General features: G+C 37.1%; 4 protein-coding genes across 5 annotated transcripts; 3 read left to right on the top strand and 1 right to left on the bottom strand.

Moving 5' to 3' along the window:
* The first annotated feature begins 7,580 nt into the window (after nt 1-7,580).
* Nucleotides 7,581-9,470, top strand: LOC116012816 (xyloglucan galactosyltransferase XLT2). Its single transcript, XM_031252490.1, has one exon. It carries the CDS (start codon nt 7,802-7,804, stop codon nt 9,254-9,256), a length of 1,455 nt encoding a protein of 484 aa, XP_031108350.1. The 5' UTR covers nt 7,581-7,801; the 3' UTR covers nt 9,257-9,470.
* Nucleotides 9,471-9,615: 145 nt separating this feature from the next.
* On the top strand, nt 9,616-14,128 carry LOC116012812 (DEAD-box ATP-dependent RNA helicase 7-like). Of its 2 annotated transcripts, XM_031252485.1 has the most exons (14): nt 9,616-10,121; nt 10,284-10,418; nt 10,513-10,653; nt 10,750-10,861; nt 11,245-11,315; nt 11,558-11,712; nt 11,818-11,929; nt 12,275-12,373; nt 12,466-12,526; nt 12,609-12,777; nt 12,864-12,960; nt 13,050-13,144; nt 13,321-13,454; nt 13,669-14,128. In XM_031252485.1, exons 1-14 carry the CDS (start codon nt 9,891-9,893, stop codon nt 13,929-13,931), a joined length of 1,875 nt encoding a protein of 624 aa, XP_031108345.1. In that variant the 5' UTR covers nt 9,616-9,890; the 3' UTR covers nt 13,932-14,128. The 2 variants fall into 2 exon arrangements, with proteins under 2 accessions (XP_031108345.1, XP_031108346.1); XM_031252486.1 differs by lacking the exon at nt 13,669-14,128 and having other exon boundaries at nt 13,050-13,115; nt 13,321-13,434.
* Nucleotides 14,129-14,224: 96 nt separating this feature from the next.
* On the top strand, nt 14,225-16,185 carry LOC116012814 (pentatricopeptide repeat-containing protein At5g66520-like). The gene has a single exon (XM_031252487.1). The coding sequence runs from the start codon at nt 14,306-14,308 to the stop codon at nt 15,944-15,946; it is 1,641 nt and encodes a 546-aa protein (XP_031108347.1). The 5' UTR covers nt 14,225-14,305; the 3' UTR covers nt 15,947-16,185.
* On the bottom strand, nt 16,114-18,099 carry LOC116012815 (alpha-L-fucosidase 1-like). The gene is made up of 3 exons (XM_031252488.1): nt 17,513-18,099; nt 17,047-17,286; nt 16,114-16,951 (listed from the first exon to the last, which is right to left on the bottom strand). Exons 1-3 carry the CDS (start codon nt 18,058-18,060, stop codon nt 16,282-16,284), a joined length of 1,458 nt encoding a protein of 485 aa, XP_031108348.1. The 5' UTR covers nt 18,061-18,099; the 3' UTR covers nt 16,114-16,281.
* Between the last annotated feature and the right edge of the window lie 2,895 nt (nt 18,100-20,994).

The raw sequence follows: 20,994 nt of genomic DNA, 5'->3' as shown, positions 1-20,994 counted from the left end.
ATTTTTTTTTTAATTCATAGAAGGGATATGCTCTTATAAACTTTATCAGCTACCCATAACTTTTTTTCTTTGAACACCAAGCTCATCTCCTTGATAAACTTGCAAAGGCTCTAGGCAAGACATTCATAAAGTTTGTAACCACATTATATTCTCTATAAATTCTCTATAACTTAATGTTCCATTGGCACTTTAAAACTCTTCCATAGTCCTCTACCAAGTTAAGTATACATTCACAGGAGGCCTATTAATCACGTACGTTATCACACTATCAATATAAAAAAAAAAATTATGAACAAATATCAATATAAGCTCCAATTAATCAAGTATATACCTGCTAACCATTATTTGATATTTGTTTGTGTCAACATACATTTAGATATTATTCAATTAATAATAATATTTTTTTTCAAAAAGATATACTTTTTAACCTTATTTTTTGCGTGGGTCAAACCTTTTTGTTGAGTTGATATGGTAAAGCAAAAAGTGAGGTGTTATTATATCTTCTTTCGATTTCCTTGTTTACTTTTCTGAGTAAATAAAATATAGGCTTTCCTTCTCTTTATCCCATCAACCTGCAAAAGCCAATTTGAAATTCAAAGCTTGCATGCATGCAACGCAATAAAGTCATAAAATAATTACCAACCAACGACAAACGTTAATTATTAATGCTGGCATAATTGTGGTCAGCACAAAAAAGGGTGGTTAGTACGTATAGTTTTCCATGAATAATATAATTGATTGAATAATTATTTATTTTCTTTAGAAAATTAAAGAAAAACAAACATTAATTATATTGATCCATCCAACCAGACATAACCTGCGACTATTGCTGCACCCAGGCAATTCATGCTTTATATAACTCAGATCAGTTCAGCTCATGAATAAAGCTGTATGTATAGTATTCCATGAATCGGAGTTACCTGGATTAACCACTTCCTCCTCCAACTTCTTGGGTATTTACAATGGAATCTTAAATTACCCATCATAGATTGTGACAACATCACAACATTACTCAATAATTACTAACGGTATCAAGATATCTAAAACATAAAACAAGAATAAAGAAGAATAGTTTACTTGATTCGGCCGAGACTCCGAGAGTCTACGTCCATGGGAGCAAAGGAAATATTTTAGTAATTAAAATAATATATACAGTACTTTTAAAAATAATATATACAGGGTTACAATTACAAAGACAATTCTAATGTTATATTTACAAAATTACCATATCATATCGTGCCACGGGGTGCTGCCCCTCACCCCAACCCACTCAACAAATCGAATTCAAGTTCAACTAACCACTAAATCAGGTGTTATTTGCTTCATTGCACTCACTATACTCTAGCACCTATTATCTTTCAGTAACATATACATATATATATATATATATACTATTGTACTAAATGCATGCATGTATAAGTATCTCAACCACGTCAGTACTATAATAAGCTATTTCAGATAAAGTTTGAATATGAATAAAGTTTGAATGAATTCTATTATTTTATCATTAAAAGCAAGACTAAATATTGATTTGGGACAACGGGATTATGTTAATTTGGTGTATAATGTCTGTGGAGGGTGGGGTTTAAATTACTGGCGGCTTCATTGCTTTGGGAATGAACAAAATCTGATCGACTTTGGAAGTACATTTTATATTGGCAATATAAATCCAAACAGCAAACGAGGAAAAGAAGAATCACTTTTTCAGAGGTTGATGGGATGGGATTTCCATTTTCCCTTGCCCCAATGCTTCATTAATCGCTTAGCTTTATAGTATATAGCTGCCAACACTCAGCAGTGCCGAAACATGAAGCCAGTCAGCGGCTTCTCCGCCGTCGTCACCCGCTACTCTGTATTATTTTGTATGGTGGTGTAAATGTTTATGTTTGCCCGCGTGACGGAGCCTAGTCCGTATAATGCATGCATGGGCCCCCCGGTCACCTTGTTTGAGTGTTTTTATTGTCATTTCGCTTTCGCCTCAGCTTCTATGTACTACTACGTACCTACTCCAACATAATAATTCACCACTAATGTGGATTATTTAATTATGTTCATTTTAGTTGTCGTTAATTAATGATATGTTTCGTTTTAACTACAATTCATTTATATTATGTTTGACATAATATATATGATTGGTCTAATATAAAACTCAAAGTATGCATGATATGTCGATATATAAAGAAAAATATTACATTTTTAATCATTACAATTGGTTATTTTGGTCTGCATTAAAGTGAAAAAGCAGCTCCTACAATATTTTTAAAAATAAAAATCAAACTCCAAGTGGATGTCATATAATCCACACAATAATTTGCTTTCCTGTTTACATTAATTAAAATGTAAATTCAACTTTGAGTTAACAATCACTAAATTACTATCAAAGAGTCGAAGATGGGGTATTACCCATCATTTACCTTCTTATGAACTTTAAAAATAGCTAACAACGAATCACTTTCAACTTCAATTGTTAAAAATTGTCGTTTGTTAGGTTACTATAGTCCCCGTAGCCATTACATTGCTTCAATTATAAGGTGTTATTATGTGTCATTAAATTGACTTTAATTTGGTCAAATCATACTTAAATCAAATGTACCATATTTAGAGTATCATTGACAATAGTAGATGGAATACATTATGAGAAAACAACTAATAACAATATTTGTTTAAAAAAAAAAAACCTAATAACAATATTATTTCAAAAAAAAAAAACACAATATCAATAATTAGAAAATGCAACATCATGTCATAAGATTTTGGGGGGTTACATGATTTGTGTTGTTCCATAATTATTGGATAACATCAAACTATCAACACCACAACTCCAATAATCTCATCTACCAATAATTGTTAAAAAAAAAACAATAATTGTTGCAAACACATGTTTGGACTTGTTCGAGATTACTAATATATCCTCAACTTCTTAATCAACACATTAAATTAGGTAAAGTAGTTTTTGGTTTTGGTTTTAATTAATCAGAAAACAGTGGGCAACAGTGTTTTTTTTTATTGTTGCATGCCTTTAAGTGATTCTCATACCCTGTTATGTCTACCTTTCATTACTGGTTCGAACAAAAATGGAGATTTTTTTTTACTAAAGAATGGTTAAGTGAATAGAGTATATTTTTTATGTACACAAATTACGTATTTTTTTTTTTTTGAAAAACACAAATTACGTATTTAATTTTTATTAATATTATTTTGATTGATTTTGTTATTGTACAATATATTTTTGGTATAATTTATACGGAGTATCTTTTTATGTGATTTATTATACATTGTTATATGTTAGTGAAGTTTGTTTAGTACGGAATATATACCTTTGAATACGAGATTATGATTTTTTTTTTTAAGAAAAAAAAAAGTAGGTTGAAATGTGGTCAAAAAAAAGAAAAGGAGAAACAGGGGTAGGTGTGGGACCTGGAAGAGATTTTAGTTGACAGGAATTAAAGTGGGAATTGATTATGGCATCATAGGACCCGTGATCCCCGTCAAATCCCTACTCTAGGTTGTATCACCTTTTACCCTAATTATCCTATTAAACTATACAATAATTACATTCTTGGTGGATACTATTTATTACGGAGTACTAACTAATAATATAATATTATTATTTTCAATATATATATTTGTTTTATAGTATTGCCTTTTGTTATAATCCAATATTTGTTTACACATACTTTCTCAATATGTTTTAATCACCCATTTGGGAGAGTCACAGTTATACCGCTGCTGCGTGATCACAAAGTCTTTGTTGATATATATTTGTTGTTGTTGTTCCTTTATTTTATTTATTATTATTTTTTCTTGTGTGGGGTGAATCCAAAAATCTTCCTAAGTGGGAACAAAAGATTAAAAATGAATGAGCCGAGTCATTAAATTGTTGACTAGCTATTAAAAATTAAAATACATCAAAATGAGATTTAAAAAAAAAATCAAATTATTGCTACCCAAATTTCTTAAAAAAACATTCACCACTACTTCTGAATATTTTTTTTTTTTGAGTACACTTCTGAATATAATTCTACCTCAATATTACTTATTCATTTGTCCTTCACTCACCCATCAAAGACATTTATATTGTATACCCTATTTTCTTTACCGTTATAGTTGCATTAATAATATTGTTTACTAACTATCTAAGATTGTTGAGGGCATTAGTTGCTTATGTCTCTTTCAATAGGTCGGCTGCTCCACATCTACACCCTCCATAGTATTATTAATCCACTCCACCTCTCTCATCTATCTCTCTCTCTCTATAAGAAGCTAGGCTAGGTGATTTGGGCCTATATGAGTTAGAGTTATGGGCCATAACATGGGGAAAAGCAAAACAAAACAGAAATGGGGTTTGCTGATTGGTCCACTCCCCAATTTGGGCCATCTCATAGAATGGACTATATTATATACATGCATGAGAATATGAGATACATTTGAATTCAAGAATATAATTGGGTGAATGTGAAATCAAAAAATTTGTATTTTTGTGTTTTAGTTTCCCAATAAAACAACGATGTGGTTGTGAATTGTAATCCAATAAAACTTGTCGGCAGGCAGCGTCTGTTTTGTTGGTCGTCTTACTATGTTTTCGGCAATAAGGAAGAAACGATACACAACAATACTAATTAATAACAGATCAGAGTTGTTCTACAAAAAAAAAAAAAAAACAAAAAAAAAAAAGCAAAAAACAGATAAGAGTTATGTTTATAGAAAATGTTACACTTGTGTGAGACCGTCTCACTGATCCTTATTCGTGAGACGGATCGGATGCGTGAGCTGAGGTCGACACACAGTTTAATTTTTATTTTGTAACATATAAACAAATGGACTAATTAAAGATGAAGTATGAAGTCTTTAATTAAATAAAGATGGGCAACATAATAATTAGAGGATCAGAGCATGTCATTTTCGTTGGGACGCAGGTCGTTTTCGATATGACAGGACATTAACATTTGTGATGCTACATGCTAAAACAACATACTCCCTAATATTTTATTGTATAATAAAATGTTTAATTGTTTGAATGATTCTTCTTGTGGTAGTTTTTTGACAATGGATTGTATTAAAATTTTCTGATTGTTGTGAAATTGAATTCATCATCGCATAAACTGTTGTATCATCTCTGATTGTAAAGAAAAAGTATATGTCTTATTATTTAAGCTAACTCATATTTTGGTTAAATTTATATAAATGTAGTATTTATAAGTTAATTATATATATACAATGTGCTTTACAATATATATACATTAAAAGGGGATAAGGGTGGAAGGAGCCATTGCTCCCATTGTGGAGCCATCCGTGTTTGTATTATTGTATATAAACTATAAAATAGGACTACCAATACTCAAGCTATAATCACCTTTAAAATGGTAATAGTGTTGTCATTACCACATATGGTAATCATATCGTCAAAGGCAAATGAAGGAATCTCTCAACAGTATCACTAGCAGTTTAGCACTATGTGATTAAAGGACAACTTAAGTGCAAATGTGATTAAAGGACAACTTAATTGCAAATATAGAAATATGCTTTCACTTTATTCGCAGTTTGGAATCACATTATTTTATGATTCTTTGTCATTCTCTCACTCATTTCCGAATTCTTATCTGGCAATTAGAAGGGAAAGCCACGTGGAAAACAAGACTAACCCCTCAATTAATCCGCAATCTCGCCTTTAAACAACTCCATCTTTCTCTGCACTAACTTACATTTTTTGTAGCATCTGTTAATAGAATACTTTCTCAACCAACTGAAGCACACCTCCACTGGGAATCGAACCTGTAATTCCTCACTTAAGAGGGCCACAACTATGCCGCTTGACAAGGTCTTTGACTACACTCATACTCTTAATATAAACACTTTTGGTAAAATCTACGTCGTAAAAATGGTTTATTCGTAAAAATGGTTTATTGTAACTTGACGATAATAAAAATTGAAAGTATATGTAATAGAACTCAAATTATACGTGTGTATTACACTCTTACTCTCCACATAGACGGTTGACCATTTTTTTTTCTCCTTCTCTATAGCTTCTCTTTCTCCAGTCATCTTCCTCTCCTTCCGGCGGTCGCCGCCTCCTCTTGTTTAACGGAGGCGGCGACCGTTCCCTTCTTCCTCAGGCTCACCGGTCATCTTCCGTCCCTCATCGCGCCTCCGCCTTCAACCACTGCATCCGTCATCGCACTTCCGTCTCCCACCATCGCAGCAGCTTCTCCACCTCCTATCATCGCAGCTCATCCGCCTTCCACCACCGCAAAACTTCCCCACGCAACTGCTCCGCCATCCTCCTCCGTTTCTCTTATCCTACGCTGATCTCCCTTTTTTCATGTTTTTGTATTCCAAATAATACACCTCTTGTTGGTGTTATTTTATGGTATTTTATTGTTGGTGTTTATTTCTTGTACTTTGTTCCTTCTGCATCTATTTGCAGTTTTTTTGTATTTCCCTCTCGTTTCTTTGACGAGCGTTTCCCTCTCGTTCTATTGACGAGGTTTGTATGGAGCGTGATAAGTTTGTTATGGTCATGGCTTATGTAATACTCATCCTGAGCGTACTAGTTGACAATTGTAATATGCCTCTTCTGAACAATGATATGCAGTTCAGTTCAGTCGGTAGGATGCCCACTGAAGAACCGATCAAATACACAAGGTCGGAAGTGTACCTTCTGTTGGGATTATTGTCTATGGACTTCAGTATGGATATGAAGACTCAGGTGGTCTACAAGACCTCACACCCACGAAGAGGCTTGTCTACATTTAGCAAGACCATCAAAGAAGCCTTAAGGTCCTTTAAGGATCACAACTTCATATTTGTAAAGCAGTCTGTGAATCAAATTTTCATTAGCTTAGCTAGGAAAATTGTTTCTATGTCAGATGGCATGAAATGTCTTATCATTTCATTGAACCTTGTTGTAATCGTTTCTAATGCTTATTAATGAAGTTTACCTTTCAAAAAAATAAAAAAATTGTGAGTTAAACACTTAAACTCTATTGGTCGGTTTGAGTTAATTCAAGTTTTGTGAGATTTTAATTAGATAGTACTTTTTCATCCATTAAATTACCGAAATTTTTTTCAAAAATTATATTTGATAGGGATAATTTTACTATAAAAATTAATTAGCATGTTTTGTGTTACCCTAGAAGCATAACAATTAAATTACATAGAAAATTAATTAACATGTAAGATTGGTTTAAATTTTTCTAATTTTTTTTAAATCTCTAATATATCCTTACTATATAAGAAATTTTTTTAACATGGCAATATGTCAATATGTCATAAAAAAGGTTAATATGAATAAATATGATAGTAAGCCAAAAAAATTACACTCTCTTTGATGAGATTTACTTTAATTAATTGATACAAAGTATTATGGAATGTCTCAATTGATATTATGGAATGAGATTTCCATTAACCTAAACTTTACCAAGTAAAAAATTGTACCAAACCTTTTAAATTCCCAAAAAATTACTTTCCTTGGTTACTAAATCTCTCTTAATGTGTTTTAAAATTCTCATAGATGAGACTACGAAGTAGGAATCTTATTGGAGTACGATGTTTAATAAAATTTGCAACAAAAAAAGTATGGGTGTCGGCGAGGTTTTGCAGGGGATTAGCGTAGTTTGACACATGGCTCTTTGATCAATGGCTGCCGCTAATGATTTAAATGCCTTCATCTTCGTTTAACGCACCATTCATCTCGTACTCACGTACTCCATTTCCCCGTGCAGTGCTTCCCACATCACCAATTTCCGGTCAACTTCGCCGGAGTTTCTTTCTTTCTTTCACCTTCTAAGTTAAGCCTGACCCGATGCTTCCCGACTCTGATAAAGATCTGAGAAACACGTTGTTGAGGTATTTCTCTTTCTACCACCCCGGCGCATGGCTTCTACTCTCCGTCGTCCTCCTCCAGTCTTTGCTCCTCTTCTCCGCCCGCTCTCTCCCCTTCTCCTCCATCGCCTCATACTTTCAACACTCGTATCCTCGCCACAACGCATCTTTCACGGCGGCGGCGACGACAACTTTCTCGGCTGTACCTTACGCCTCTGAAGTTAACGCTACAAATGACGGCGTTGAGTGTCCTTTTGGTAAAGTGTATATCTACGACCTTCCAAGAGTGTTCAACGCTGATTTAGTGGAAAATTGCGGGGAATTGGACCCGTGGCACTCGCGCTGCCAGGTGCTGTCTAACGACGGATTTGGGCTCCCGGCCGCCGGAATTTCGAAGATTCTCCCGGAGAATCTCGCGGGGTCATGGTTTTGGACGGACCAGTTTGCACTGGAGCTTATCTTCCACAACCGCATGGCTAATTACAAGTGCAGGACCACGGAGGCGGAATCTGCTACGGCGTTCTACATACCGTTCTACGCTGGACTCGCGGTGGGTAAGTACTTGTGGCCTATCAAAGTCAACTACACTAACGAAGACCGTGATCGGGATTGCAAGATGATGGTTAACTGGATCCAGGATCAGCCTTACTGGAACAGATCGAACGGCAGGGATCATTTCATCACGATGGGGCGCATCACATGGGATTTCCGCCGGAAGGAAGGTATGAATTGGGGCTCTAGTTGCATATTCCTGCCCGGAATGCGCAACATCACGCGCCTGTTAATCGAGGCTCACCCGTGGGACTATTACGACGTCGCTGTGCCTTACCCCACCGGATTCCACCCCACCACCGCCGCCGACATCACCCGCTGGCAGCAATTCCTGCGCACCCGTCACCGCAACACGCTATTCTGCTTCGCCGGAGCGCCACGCCGGTTAATCAAGAACGACTTCCGGGCTCTCCTCCTCACCCAGTGCAACCACTCCGGCGCGTGCCGAGCCGTGGACTGCGGCGGCACGAAATGCTCAAACGGCACGTCGGAGATTCTGGAAAAGTTTCTGGACTCCGACTTCTGCTTGCAGCCCCGGGGGGACAGTTTAACTCGGCGGTCAACGTTTGACTGCATGGTGGCGGGATCAATCCCGGTTTTCTTCTGGAAAAGATCCGCTTACTATCAGTACCGCTGGTTTTTCCCGCCGGAAACAGAGAGCTACTCAGTTTTCATACACCGGGATGAGGTGAAAAACGGGACCTCAATAAAATCTGTGCTTGAAAAGATAAGCAAAGAAAAGGTAAATGAGATGAGAAATAAGGTGATTGATTATATACCCAACATAATATACGCAAAACCCAATGCGGGTATAGAGGGTGTCAGAGATGCCTTTGATATTGCCATTGAAGGAGTACTGAGAAGAGCTGAAGAAGGACACTAGCAATGGCAATGTCTCCGATATATATATATAGGCAAAGGAGTTGACGGCGGTTATGTTAGTTATTGAGTAGGAATTGTTAGTTATACGGTTGTACTAAAAAAGTTGGAATTTGGTAAAATAAAAATTCATAAATGAGTAAATTTTGCATGTAAAATTTTCTTTTTTCTTTTGCAATATTGTAATTGTAATAATATAATAAAGATGAATTGTTGAGCATTGGCGTTTCCTATTTCAAGGGAGAGTTCGTTAAGGTAGTTAGCCAATCCGACGGTGAGCATGGATTGGATTGTCATGGGGCATTTACATCCGATCCAACGGCTAGTACTTGAACCAACTTGGAGTAAATTAATGTATAAACCCTAAACCCCTGATTCTGCCATTGCATTGGAGCTGTGAGAATCTTCCCGCTATTTGGTAATTGTGGTGTAGTGAATTAAGCTGTGGCCTCTGACACTCCAAATGGTTAAGAAGAAGAATTCAAAACCAAACAACCGAAGCGTTAGACTTTGAGAAGAAAGAGAAAAAGTCAGAGGAAGATAAGGGAAAATCGGAGTATGATTCGGAGAGGCCGAGTAAGAAGCGAAAGGCTTTGGAGATTGATAGCATCGAGGAGGTGAGGAGTGCGACGAGGCCGATGAATTTTAAGGTGGACAAGAAGAAGAAGAAGACGAAATTTACGGAGGTGGTGGATAATGGTGTTGAGACGGAGGAGAATCCGAGCTCCATTTCCAATTTTCGGATTTCGGATCCTCTGCGAGAGGCTTTGAAGGTTAAGGGAATTGAATATCTGTTCCCGATCCAAGCTACCACTTTTGATATCATTTTGGATGGTTCCGATTTGGTTGGTCGAGCTCGTACTGGTCAGGTATATATAATATATGATGCATCTAATTCACATACTCATTTACCATTGCACCTCAAACAATTCTTCTTTTTCAATATTTTTGGTTGAGCAATTATTGCTTAATTCTAAAGTTCCAACCACAATCAATATAATGTTCTTTTGTTTTTGAAATTTAATTTGCAGGGTAAAACCTTGGCCTTTATCTTGCCTATCTTGGAGTCCTTAAGGAATGGACCTGCCACAGCTACTCGAAAGACTGGTTATGGGAGAGCTCCTAGTGTTCTGGTTCTCTTACCCACTAGGGAATTGGCTCTTCAGGTTTTTTTTTTTAAAGACATCTTACATAAAGAAACCATGCATATTCTTTAAGTGTTTCTGAGCTTTTTTATTCTTAAATTTTGGTGACCAATAGGTATTTGCTGACTTTGAATTTTACGGTGGGGCATTGGGGCTGACGTCCTGTTGTTTGTATGGAAGTTCTCCCTATGCTCCCCAGCAAACTAAATTGAAAAGAGGTGTTGATATTGTAGTGGGTGCTCCTGGACGCATCAAGGTAACCTTTTTATTGGTTTATTAATCTTAGGTTGAGCTTGTCTTTTTTATACATTTCGGGAGAAGGAATACTATTTTTTCAGAAATTGTGGTGCAGGATCTCATACAGAAAGGAAATATTGATTTGGCCTCATTAAAGTTTCGTGTTCTTGATGAAGTTGATGAAATGCTGAGAATTGGTTTTGTTGAGGATGTCGAATTTATTCTAGGTATATATTCACAGTTATAAGTCAGTTTGTTGCCTAGTGTTTCTGTGTCATATCACTCTTAGTGAAGCTGCTAGCTTCCTTCATGTGTAGTTCTTGGGGCACTGAAAATGTTGCTTGCTACAGTAGATATCCATTTCAGAGAATTTTGTTTATTAATGATCATGCCATTCTTTCCTTTATTTCCTTTTTGAAATTTAAAAGGAAGTTTGTTACCAACTTTTTTTTTCTGTTATACCACTCTTAGTGAAGCTGTTAGCTTTCTTGGTATGCAGTTCTATGGGCATTGAAATTTGTTGGTACAGTAGATATCCTTTTCAGTGAGTTCTGTTTATAATCATTATTAACAATCTTTCTTTCTTTTATTTCCTCTTTGAAATTTAAAGGGAAGGTAGAGGATGCAGGACAAGTCCAAACTCTTCTCTTCAGTGCCACTTTGCCAGATTGGGTGAAACATGTTCGTTTATCATCAATATTTCTTGTTGTCTTTCTTCTTAAATGGTAACCAGAACCAGTGAACAGTGGCATGCTTTAAGTATTCAATTAACAAAAATTGGCCTGCATTCACAGGGACAGTCAACGAGGTGGTGAAAATAAAAATTTCACTGAATATAATTACTGGATGTCTATCAACTTTTGGTTTTTCCCATTCATTTAATCATCTGAATCTCTGAATAAAACCTGTCTTTATTTGGCTAGATCTCTGCTAAGTTTCTCAAACCAGATAAGAGAACCATAGACATCGTTGGCAATGAGAAAATGAAGGCCAGCACTAGTGTCAGACATATTATTATTCCTTGCTCTACTTCAGCCAGATCTCAGCTTATTCCTGATATCATTCGGTGCTATAGCAGGTTGGTTTCTTATTTTTCCCAAGGGTGCATTAATTTAGACTCTTAAGAGATGATAATGAAGTTGCTGAATGGTTTGTACTTCCTTTTAATGAAATACTATTTTAGCGGAGGCCGCACTATTATTTTCACTGAAACAAAGGATTATGCTTCTGAGCTTGCTGGATCATTGCCTGGTGCTCGGCCTTTACATGGTGATATACAACAGGCCCAACGTGAGGTAAAAGTTTTATTGAGAATAGCTCTCTTTTTGCAGAATATTTTAGGTCTGTGTGTGTGTGTGAATGTCAGAAAGTGTGATGCATTATTTATAATCTATGCTATACTGATTATTTCACTTCCCTCTCCATTTTTGTCAAGCTTGTACTTGTTTATAATTCAACTAAAAACCATACAACAGTAGAGGATCTGTGGATATGAACAAGACAAGTCAAATGAATGTTTCAATAACTATAGTTGCTAATCATGGCATGTTTACTTTTATCACTTGATTGAGTTGAAATTCGTTAGCTTTCAGGTGATAGAAAAAAGGTTTATTTGCCAATGATTGGCACATTGTTTTCAGGTTACACTTTCTGGGTTCAGATCAGGCAAGTTCATGACCTTAGTGGCAACGAATGTGGCAGCTCGGGGATTGGACATTGATGTTATGTTAGTAATCCAGGTTTGTTTTCAAATTATTGTTTCTTAATGATGTTTAATTAACAAAGAATTATTTGGTACTTTTATATACTATCATTCATAGTGCTTTTCTAGTGTGAACCTCCACGTGACGTAGAAGATTATATTCATCGATCTGGAAGGACAGGAAGGGCAGGTTAGTTGCAGATGATCTTAATGCTCATGAGATTGGAATGTTTGGGAAGCTTTACATAACTTGTGTATTGGCACTGCACCAGGGAATAGTGGCGTTGCTGTAATGTTCTATGATCCTAAAAAGTCCAACATCTCGAAAATTGAAAAGGAATCTGGTGTGAAATTTGAGCACATAGCTGCTCCACAGCCAGCTGATATTGCGAAAATTGTTGGCAAAGAAGCAGCAGAAGAAATTGCCGGAATCTCTGATAGGTAGTTAGTCTCTTTGATGGTTCTAGTAGATTCTTACTGCAAGTATCGTAGTAATCACAAGTGCTGATATACTTTAAATATGGTAGTGTCATACCTGCCTTCAAGGCAGCTGCTGAGAACCTGCTGCAGACCTCTCATCTCTCTGCTGCAGAATTGCTTGCAAAGGCACTGGCCAAAGCTTCTGTAAGTTGCGGTTTTTCTTTCTTTTTTGTTTTGCTGGTGAAATCCACTATACCATCTCGGCTAACAAAAGCCTCTGGCTTGGTGTTCAGGGGTATACAGAGATGAAGAGGCGCTCACTTCTTACTTCCATGGAGAATTATGTTACTCTACATCTTGTGAGTGGGAGGCCTGTCTATTCACCTTCGTAAGCATTCAGGATTTTCTTTTAAAACTTTTCATATAGGACCGTTGGACTGAATTTGTTTTTAATCAGGTGATAGCTTAAAAATGAAAGCACAAACAAACAAACAATCCCAACTTAATATTATTGAATTTTGATTGTGTGTGAATTCTTATCCTTCAATTCACTGTTGTTGCCAGCTTTGTATATAATGCCTTGAAGAGATTCTTACACGAAGCGATGGCTGAATCAATCAAAGGCCTTACTTTGACAGCTGATGGAAGGGGGGCGGTTTTTGATGTGTCTGCCGAAGACGTGGAAACATTTATAGCCGGTACGGTGTGTGTTTCAGTCTTTGATCTTAAGTGTAATGACTCTTATTTTGATTATCCATTGTGGAGGCATCTGTTGACTCTTTGTGCTTCAGTAGGTTGAGAAAGTAGCTATGAACAGATACTACACTGTAACTGAGTAACTGAGTCAGTAGAACTCAAAAAAAAAAAATTGTGATATGAAGAGTTAACTAAATTAGCATATTACATTTGCAGGTGCAAGAAATGAATTTGACATAAGCCTGGAGGTTGTAAAATCATTGCCACAGTTGCAAGAAAGAGATAAGTCAAGAGGTGGAAGATTTGGAGGTGGTCGCGGTGGCGGTGGTGGTGGTGGGGGGTTTTCTGATAGGAGAGGCGGCGGGGGAGGTCGTTTCTCTGGCGGTGGCGGAGGCGGAGGCGGAAGAGGGGGGAGAGGGGGATTTTCTGATCGACAAAATGACAGGATAGGCAGAGGAAAAGGGCGCAGCAAATGGTGAAGAAAGATCAGAGGATTAGGATTATTTATACTGAATGAAACAATATAATGAGACAGCTGATTGAATTGATGAATGTAGAAAGAAATTTGTGTGACACACAGGAATATCATTATACCATGTCTTCTGATCTGCTGTTTATGAACCACCTAACAATTAAACTAGATTTCTTAAACACATATATAGCCCAATTTCGTGTATTTTCCGACCAAATTGTTTATGTTGTCTGTCTGATACCACTGCACTCTACTCTACAGCATCTTAAGCCATTAAGTATACAATTCAAGATCGACTCTCTTTATTTCCGACCATACAATAATAGCACAGTACAATGTAGAAACAACGGATCCGAGGATCTTCTTAATTGAGATCTCATAATGATGGAATCCAAGCGCTTATATATCAGAAACACACTGGCAAGGCTGCTTGACAATTGCCTGAAGATGAACGAGCTCAAACGGATCCATACCCACATCATAACTTCCCCTTTCTTATTAACAACTGACCGCTATTTCCTCATTTCTCGCCTCATATTCTTCTGCTGCGTCTCAGAATCGGGCTCTCTCAGCTACGCCACCAATGCTTTCAGGCTTGTCTCCAGGCCAAGTTTGTTTATGTACAACGCCATGATCAGAGCTCATGCCTCCAAAAACACTGATCCCACTTCCTTTCAAGCCTTAGTTCTGTATAAAAGATTGTTATTTGATGAGTTTACACCCGACTTTATTACGTTGCCTTTTGTGTTGAAAGAATGTGTTAACAGGGTTGATGCGTTTGCGGGTCAAAGCGTTCATGGTCATGCTGTTAAATTTGGGCTCCATAGCGATGTTTTTATTCAGAACTCATTGATTAGTATGTACTCAGGATGCGGGCTTCTTGATAATGCGCGAAGGGTGTTTGATGAAATGCCGAATAGAGATGTAGTCTCGTGGAATTCGATGGTTGTTGGGTGTTTGAGGAATGGAGAGCTTGATTTGGCCTTGGAGCTGTTCAGGAATATGAAGAAGAGGAATATTATTACATGGAATTCAATCATCACAGGGTTTGTTCAAGGAGGTAGAGGCAAGGAGGCTCTAGGATTGTTCCACGAAATGCAGATTTCGGGTGGTGAGGATGTGATCAGTCCGGATAAAATCACTATTGCTAATGTAATTTCAGCTTGTGCATCGCTTGGCGCTATTGATCATGGAAGATGGGTTCATAGTTTCTTGAAGAGAAGCAAGATAGAGTGTGACACAGTAATCGCAACTGCTTTAGTGGACATGTATGGGAAATGTGGGTGTGTTGATAAAGCCCTTGAAGTGTTTACAGCAATGCCTAAGAAGGATGTTCTGGCATGGACTTCCATGATTTCTGTGTTTGCCCTCCATGGAAATGCTAATCAAGCTTTCGAGCTTTTCTTGGAGATGGAAGCGGCCACAGTAAAGCCTAATTCTGTCACATTTACTGCCTTGTTATCAGTTTGTGCCCATTCTGGCCTAGTCGAGAAAGGCCGCTGGTTTTTCAACGCGATGAGGAGCGTCTACTCTTTAGAGCCGCAACTCCAACACTACGCTTGCATGGTCGATCTTCTAGGTCGAGCCGGGCTGTTTGATGAGGCTGAAATGCTGATCAGAGGCATGCCAATGGAACCAGATGTTTTTGTGTGGGGAGCACTTCTTGGGGGGTGTCAAATGCACAGGAATTTCCAACTGGGAGAGAAGGTTGCTCAGAATCTGATTGCTTTGGAACCTCAGAACCATGCTTTCTATGTTAATCTCTGTGATATTTATGCCAAAGCTGGTAAATTTGATCATGTGAAGAAACTCAGAGCTTTCATGAACAGCAAAGGAATAGCAAAAACAGCTCCTGGATGCAGCATGATTGAAATTGATGGAGTTGTCCATGAATTTTCTGTAAGAGGATCGCCTCAAGATCTGTTGCAGGAAATCAAGCCTTTGTTGGATGCTTTGAGTTGTGAGATGAAGAGGGAAAGCCATATTTCTTGCATACAACACTTCACTCTCTCACCACCATAGCAACACAAACTTTGGTTTCAATTTTGACGAAACAGGTAAATCGTTAAATGTGTTAAGCGGTTTACAGGTAAAAATTAATCAACCTTTTGTAGCTTGTGATTGTCACAATGGCAGTGCTGAGTGCCAACCATTGGATAGTGACTGGCGGGTTTTTCTAAAAAAAAATTAAAGTTGAAATCTTTACAAAGTCTATTATTAGGGGTGTAGAGATGAGAATAAAAGGTTCAACTTTTATGGCATGCTAGCCTTTTTGTCGCTGTTTATTGACTTATCAATTTTCTGGAACACAAAGACAAAACAGGAAGAAAGAGATAGACAATGCTAGCTCACTATCACTATGGGTGCCAAAAGGGATCAAAATGGAGACCTATTGACGAGATTAAAGGTGATGCCCGTGACCCAATTATTTTGATCTTCACACTGTACCCTTCCACGACACCCTTTTCAAGCCTATGAAGCTTTTTGTACCCCACGGTGGTGCCGTTTGCAACCTTAACTCCGTCAACGTAAACTTCGTGTCGTTTTATTCTCTGTCCTAATCCGATTGCTTCTTGAATACGAACCACGTTGAATTTCAGTTTTTGTTTGAACGCCGTCAGTTTGATCCAATGGTGTCCCGTGTATTCATCCAACGGTGCCCAATACGTCCATAAATGATCACCGTCTATCATGTTTTCAGGTCCAAACCCACCACCTTCACCTCCCCTTTGGCTACTTACTTTTATTGAACATTTTTGAGCCAAATTTGTTGAGAATATTGTCTCAAGGGCACTTCTAAATTCCTTTAATCTTGTCACGTCACTATCTGATATCAATCCTTTTGTATTAGGCGGTACGTTTAGCAGTAACAGGCAATTCCGTCCTACTGAATTGTAGTAAATTTCGAGTAGCTCTGTAAGCGTCTTTGGTGCTTGTGATTTATGCCAAAACCATCCTTCTCGGATTGAGACGTCACATTCCGGCGGTAGCCAATCCGTCCCTTTCGAGTCTCCGGTGTTAAGATAACTGCGCACATGATATTGTTATAAGTTAATTAATAATCAAAGACCTTGGATCAGTACTTCACTAATCACAAATTGGTTAGCTAGGTTGTTGCTTACTTAACTAAGCTGCCATTGCCAATTGAAAGTGATGTCCGATTGATACTGGACCAGCAAGTGGTTCCGGCGAACCCTTTCTCATTTCCGACCCATCTCACGCCCGGACCGGCGTCGGAAAATATGTTGATTGTCCCCTGCAACTCATTCACCATTTCAAACCAATTGTTGAAGTAGTAAGTCATGTTTGGTGCATTTGCGCCCTTTGCTCCATCAAACCATATTTCTCTAACACTCCCATAACTACACGTACCGAGATAAAAGATCCAACACAAAAACCGCGCAGTTAGTGCTTTCCAATCTTACTAATCAAAATTAAACAAAACAACCTCAACCAAGCTTGTCGAACTATTGATGACTTAAGACTGGACTACAAGATAATGTTTATACTGTATACACTTTTAGATACTGACAGCTGATTTTCTGTATGGCCAAAAAAAAAAGAAATTAAATGATTTGAAATACTTACTTTTTGAGAAGTTCTTGTAATTGAGCCAAGTAATATTCATTGTACTCCTTTGTCCGCCCATATCTATGATCATGGCGATCCCAAGGGGAAAGGTACAAGCCGATATTGACACCGCGAGAATTAGCGGCGTTAACAAGCTCCCGAACGACGTCACCCTTGCCGTTCTTCCACGGGCTTCCGATGACGGAATGATCGGTGTATTTGGACGGCCAGAGGCAAAACCCGTCGTGATGTTTAGCGGTGAGTATCATGAGAGAAATTCCGGCCTGGACCGCCGTGTCCACCCATTGGTTAGCGTTTAAAGAGGTTGGGTTGAAGATGGCGGGATTCTCGTCGCCGGTGCCCCATTCCCGGTCTGTGAAAGTGTTGACGCCGAAGTGAAGGAACATGATGACTTCCCTCTGTTGCCATTTCAGTTGAGAAAAAGTTGGGAGGGGAAGGATGGGCAATGGGGGCGGCGTTAATGAAGAATTTGATAGGGAAATTTGTGTTAGTAATAGTAGTGTGAAGAGAATGATGATTGTACACCAAGTTTTGGTCTTTGCCATTATCAATTTTACTTGAATTGTGAGCTAACTACACTGTCTACACCTGCTTTTTATAACATCAAACAAACGTACATGTATCTTGTAGCGTATGTTGGCGCACGTTGCACACTCACTATAATTCTTTTAATTTTCTAGGAATATGTTAGGCGTTAGCCATCCTAGTCTTCTAGAAGGCTTTTGATGTATATATGGACAAATTTTACCCTAGCACCATGGATTATGAAGTAAAATAATGTTGTTTGGTTTTAATTTTTTTTTAAAAAAATGGTTACCGTTTCCTAATTTATTACAGTTGTATTTTTTAGTTTCATTTTTTACACATTAGTTTCATTATTTTAATGTATTTGTTATCCATTTTCATTTTATACGCATAATAAGCTCATCATCTAATACAATAAAGCTAACCCGTCGTAAGAGGTCAAGGGACAAAAGAAGCCTAATTCGTTACGCCCATGGCAATGCAAACAATCAGGTGTATGTGTACGAGTCTGGCGACAAGTATGGGCACACTTACTCGTTCTCTAGAACCGTAAACCAACTGGCATGGACAAGAGTTGCAATGGGTAGTCAACTAGTCATGTCTTTAGACCATAATTGTATTTTAGATCAATAATGACTTAAAGGTTAACTCTTTCGTAATATGTGCTAATTCTAGTATAAATAATTCTTAGACATCATTGAAAGAAGATTGCTTTTAGTTTGTGTCTAGACATAGAGGTACACAAGAGCCTTTAGTTAGTGATAGTGAGAAATTAAAGCATCAAAGCAATATACTTAGTCTAGTTAATCAAATCCTCTCTTGGCCTACCTTCTCTTCCTTGCTCATACATAACCTATATTTAATATCTTATGCTGACTAGACCTGTGAATAGAATATATATATACAAGATGATACAATAAAATCAACCAAGAGAATACACGCGAAGAAGTAATAAATTGATATTTACACCGAGATCAATTTCATGCACATTAAACCTAACGTTTTGTAAGTTTTAATAAAGGAGACCAGAGCTGCCAACTCTCTTCAAATTACTCAATATTAGTTGCGTTGAATGTGTAGAGTACAGTGATAATGTGAGTGGGAATTAATTGTAAAGTAGCCATTGTATGTATTGTTTCTCTTATAATTTTGCTGGGTTTGGTGTGGAGAGTGAGTTGTTGGTAGGGTCAAGGCCAAAGGGAAAAAAGTTGGACATGATCTGAGATTCCATTTAGACATTAAAGCCAAACCAATAATTGAAGAAAAGATGGAGTAATCACGTGAGTGGTTCATATACGGCTAGCTTGTGCTGTGCATGCGTCGTCTGCAATATAATTGAGCGATAGATGCGATGTTGCCTTCCCAAGGATTCATTTTCATTCATTCACAAAAAAGTTTTTTGTTGACAGACAAACCTTCTGACGCCACTGCACTTCCTCACAAAATACCATTCAAAAGGGAGCAATTTCAATCAAATTCGTCCAACTATTAGTTCAATAACTAAGTTAGTTCGTCTTTTATTTTTATCTTGTTTGAGCTAATCGCCACATAATTGATTTACCTCATTATGATCCTTTGTTTGTAAGGGTTACATGCTTTGTTTCACTCAAAACACATAATTGAGTAATAACTGCAGATTTTTTTTTTTTTTAAAATATAAATCAAAAGTGAATATCATTCAAACATGCATGTATCCATTTATGTATGCCCAAATTGTAGGCATAGTACTATACATATTAGGTAATATAATATTGCTGAGACGGAAACATAAGGGGAGAAATTTTTCAAGCGAGTTTCAGGCATCAATCATATAATATATGATAACAGAGTCCATTTTAGCAGTCCAATCTTGATCACATCAAGGCTTTTCCCAATTCACATATTGCATGGAAATGGAAATACATGGCCTGAAATTCAAGAATTCCAACTTAAAGGCTTCAACTAATGTATAATGGCTGTTTAATTAGTGATATATGGAATTAGAGCAACATAATAGTCCAAAAGATATAGTAGCTAGGCCCAAACAAATGGTTCTTTGCTGACCCAGTCACTCCATACAACATGGAATGATTTCTTCTTTCTTTTATTTTTAGTAACAAGAAAATATGGTTTTGCAGCATTACTATTTAAAGGTGTATACTAAGTAAGTTCGCTCCTATATAATAATTTATATAAATTACACATGAGAGTTAAATCACACTAAAATTTACTGCGTAGTTAATTAGTAAACTAATAATCATGCGTTAGTTTCACATAATGAGAAATGTGATTTTGACTTCTTGTTATCCTCTTTTATTCATCACGCCAATGCAAAGAAAAGTAAAGAATTACAAGATGAGAATAGGAAATAAATGATTTATCATCTAATGAATTGTTGAGTCCGTGTAATTTAACTCTCTATTATTTTGTCACATCAAAGTATAAGAGTTTTAAAAAAATTCACATTTTGTGAACAAATAAAAAATGGTTCACATGGCACGTCTCATGCACGTAACATACACGACCGTGCGGGCCAAATTGGGCACCTCTCGCAAAGCCGGCCGGCCTCTCCGCCTCTATAACAAACTCATCACCTACGTCACCTTCATCCTTAATCTTCAAAATTAAGTTCTCTTTAACTCACAACTATATGCTTGCGATTTTGATACGTCTAGTCGCACGGATACTACTCAGAACATGCACGCCACAATGTACGGAAATTAATCATGCATCAAATGAATATAACAATATCAGATCGATATTATTTACATATATGTCACAAGTGATGCTATAATTTTTATTTTTATTTTATTAATGACCATATGAATATAATGTCGAAATTTAGGATATGATGAACATTAGATAGATAAATGCGTGGAGCGCCGGCGGAGCTGAGCTACAAAAGAATCATATATATATATATATATATATATATATATATATATATATATATATATATATATATATATATATAT

The sequence above is a fragment of the Ipomoea triloba genome, chromosome 3 (genome assembly GCF_003576645.1).
Source record: "Ipomoea triloba cultivar NCNSP0323 chromosome 3, ASM357664v1".
Taxonomy (NCBI): Eukaryota; Viridiplantae; Streptophyta; class Magnoliopsida; order Solanales; family Convolvulaceae; genus Ipomoea; species Ipomoea triloba.
The sequence above is the reverse complement of the archived record's forward strand: the minus strand, read 5'-3'. Positions and strand labels throughout refer to the sequence as shown.

What these genes read in the sequence shown, in the direction of transcription:
- LOC116012815 (XM_031252488.1), bottom strand. Translation starts at nt 18,060, where the DNA reads ATGGCAAAGACCAAAACTTGGTGTACAATCATCATTCTCTTCACACTA. An exon ending in TTACAAGAACTTCTCAAAAA is followed by an intron (nt 17,287 to 17,512) that starts GTAAGTATTTCA and finishes CGGTACGTGTAG; the next exon opens with TTATGGGAGTGTTAGAGAAA. An exon ending in GGCAATGGCAGCTTAGTTAA is followed by an intron (nt 16,952 to 17,046) that starts GTAAGCAACAAC and finishes TCATGTGCGCAG; the next exon opens with TTATCTTAACACCGGAGACT.
- LOC116012812 (XM_031252485.1), top strand. Translation starts at nt 9,891, where the DNA reads ATGAATTTTAAGGTGGACAAGAAGAAGAAGAAGACGAAATTTACGGAG. An exon ending in TGCCAGATTGGGTGAAACAT is followed by an intron (nt 11,316 to 11,557) that starts GTTCGTTTATCA and finishes TTATTTGGCTAG; the next exon opens with ATCTCTGCTAAGTTTCTCAA. An exon ending in TGGAAGGACAGGAAGGGCAG is followed by an intron (nt 12,527 to 12,608) that starts GTTAGTTGCAGA and finishes GCACTGCACCAG; the next exon opens with GGAATAGTGGCGTTGCTGTA.
- LOC116012814 (XM_031252487.1), top strand. Translation starts at nt 14,306, where the DNA reads ATGATGGAATCCAAGCGCTTATATATCAGAAACACACTGGCAAGGCTG.
- LOC116012816 (XM_031252490.1), top strand. Translation starts at nt 7,802, where the DNA reads ATGCTTCCCGACTCTGATAAAGATCTGAGAAACACGTTGTTGAGGTAT.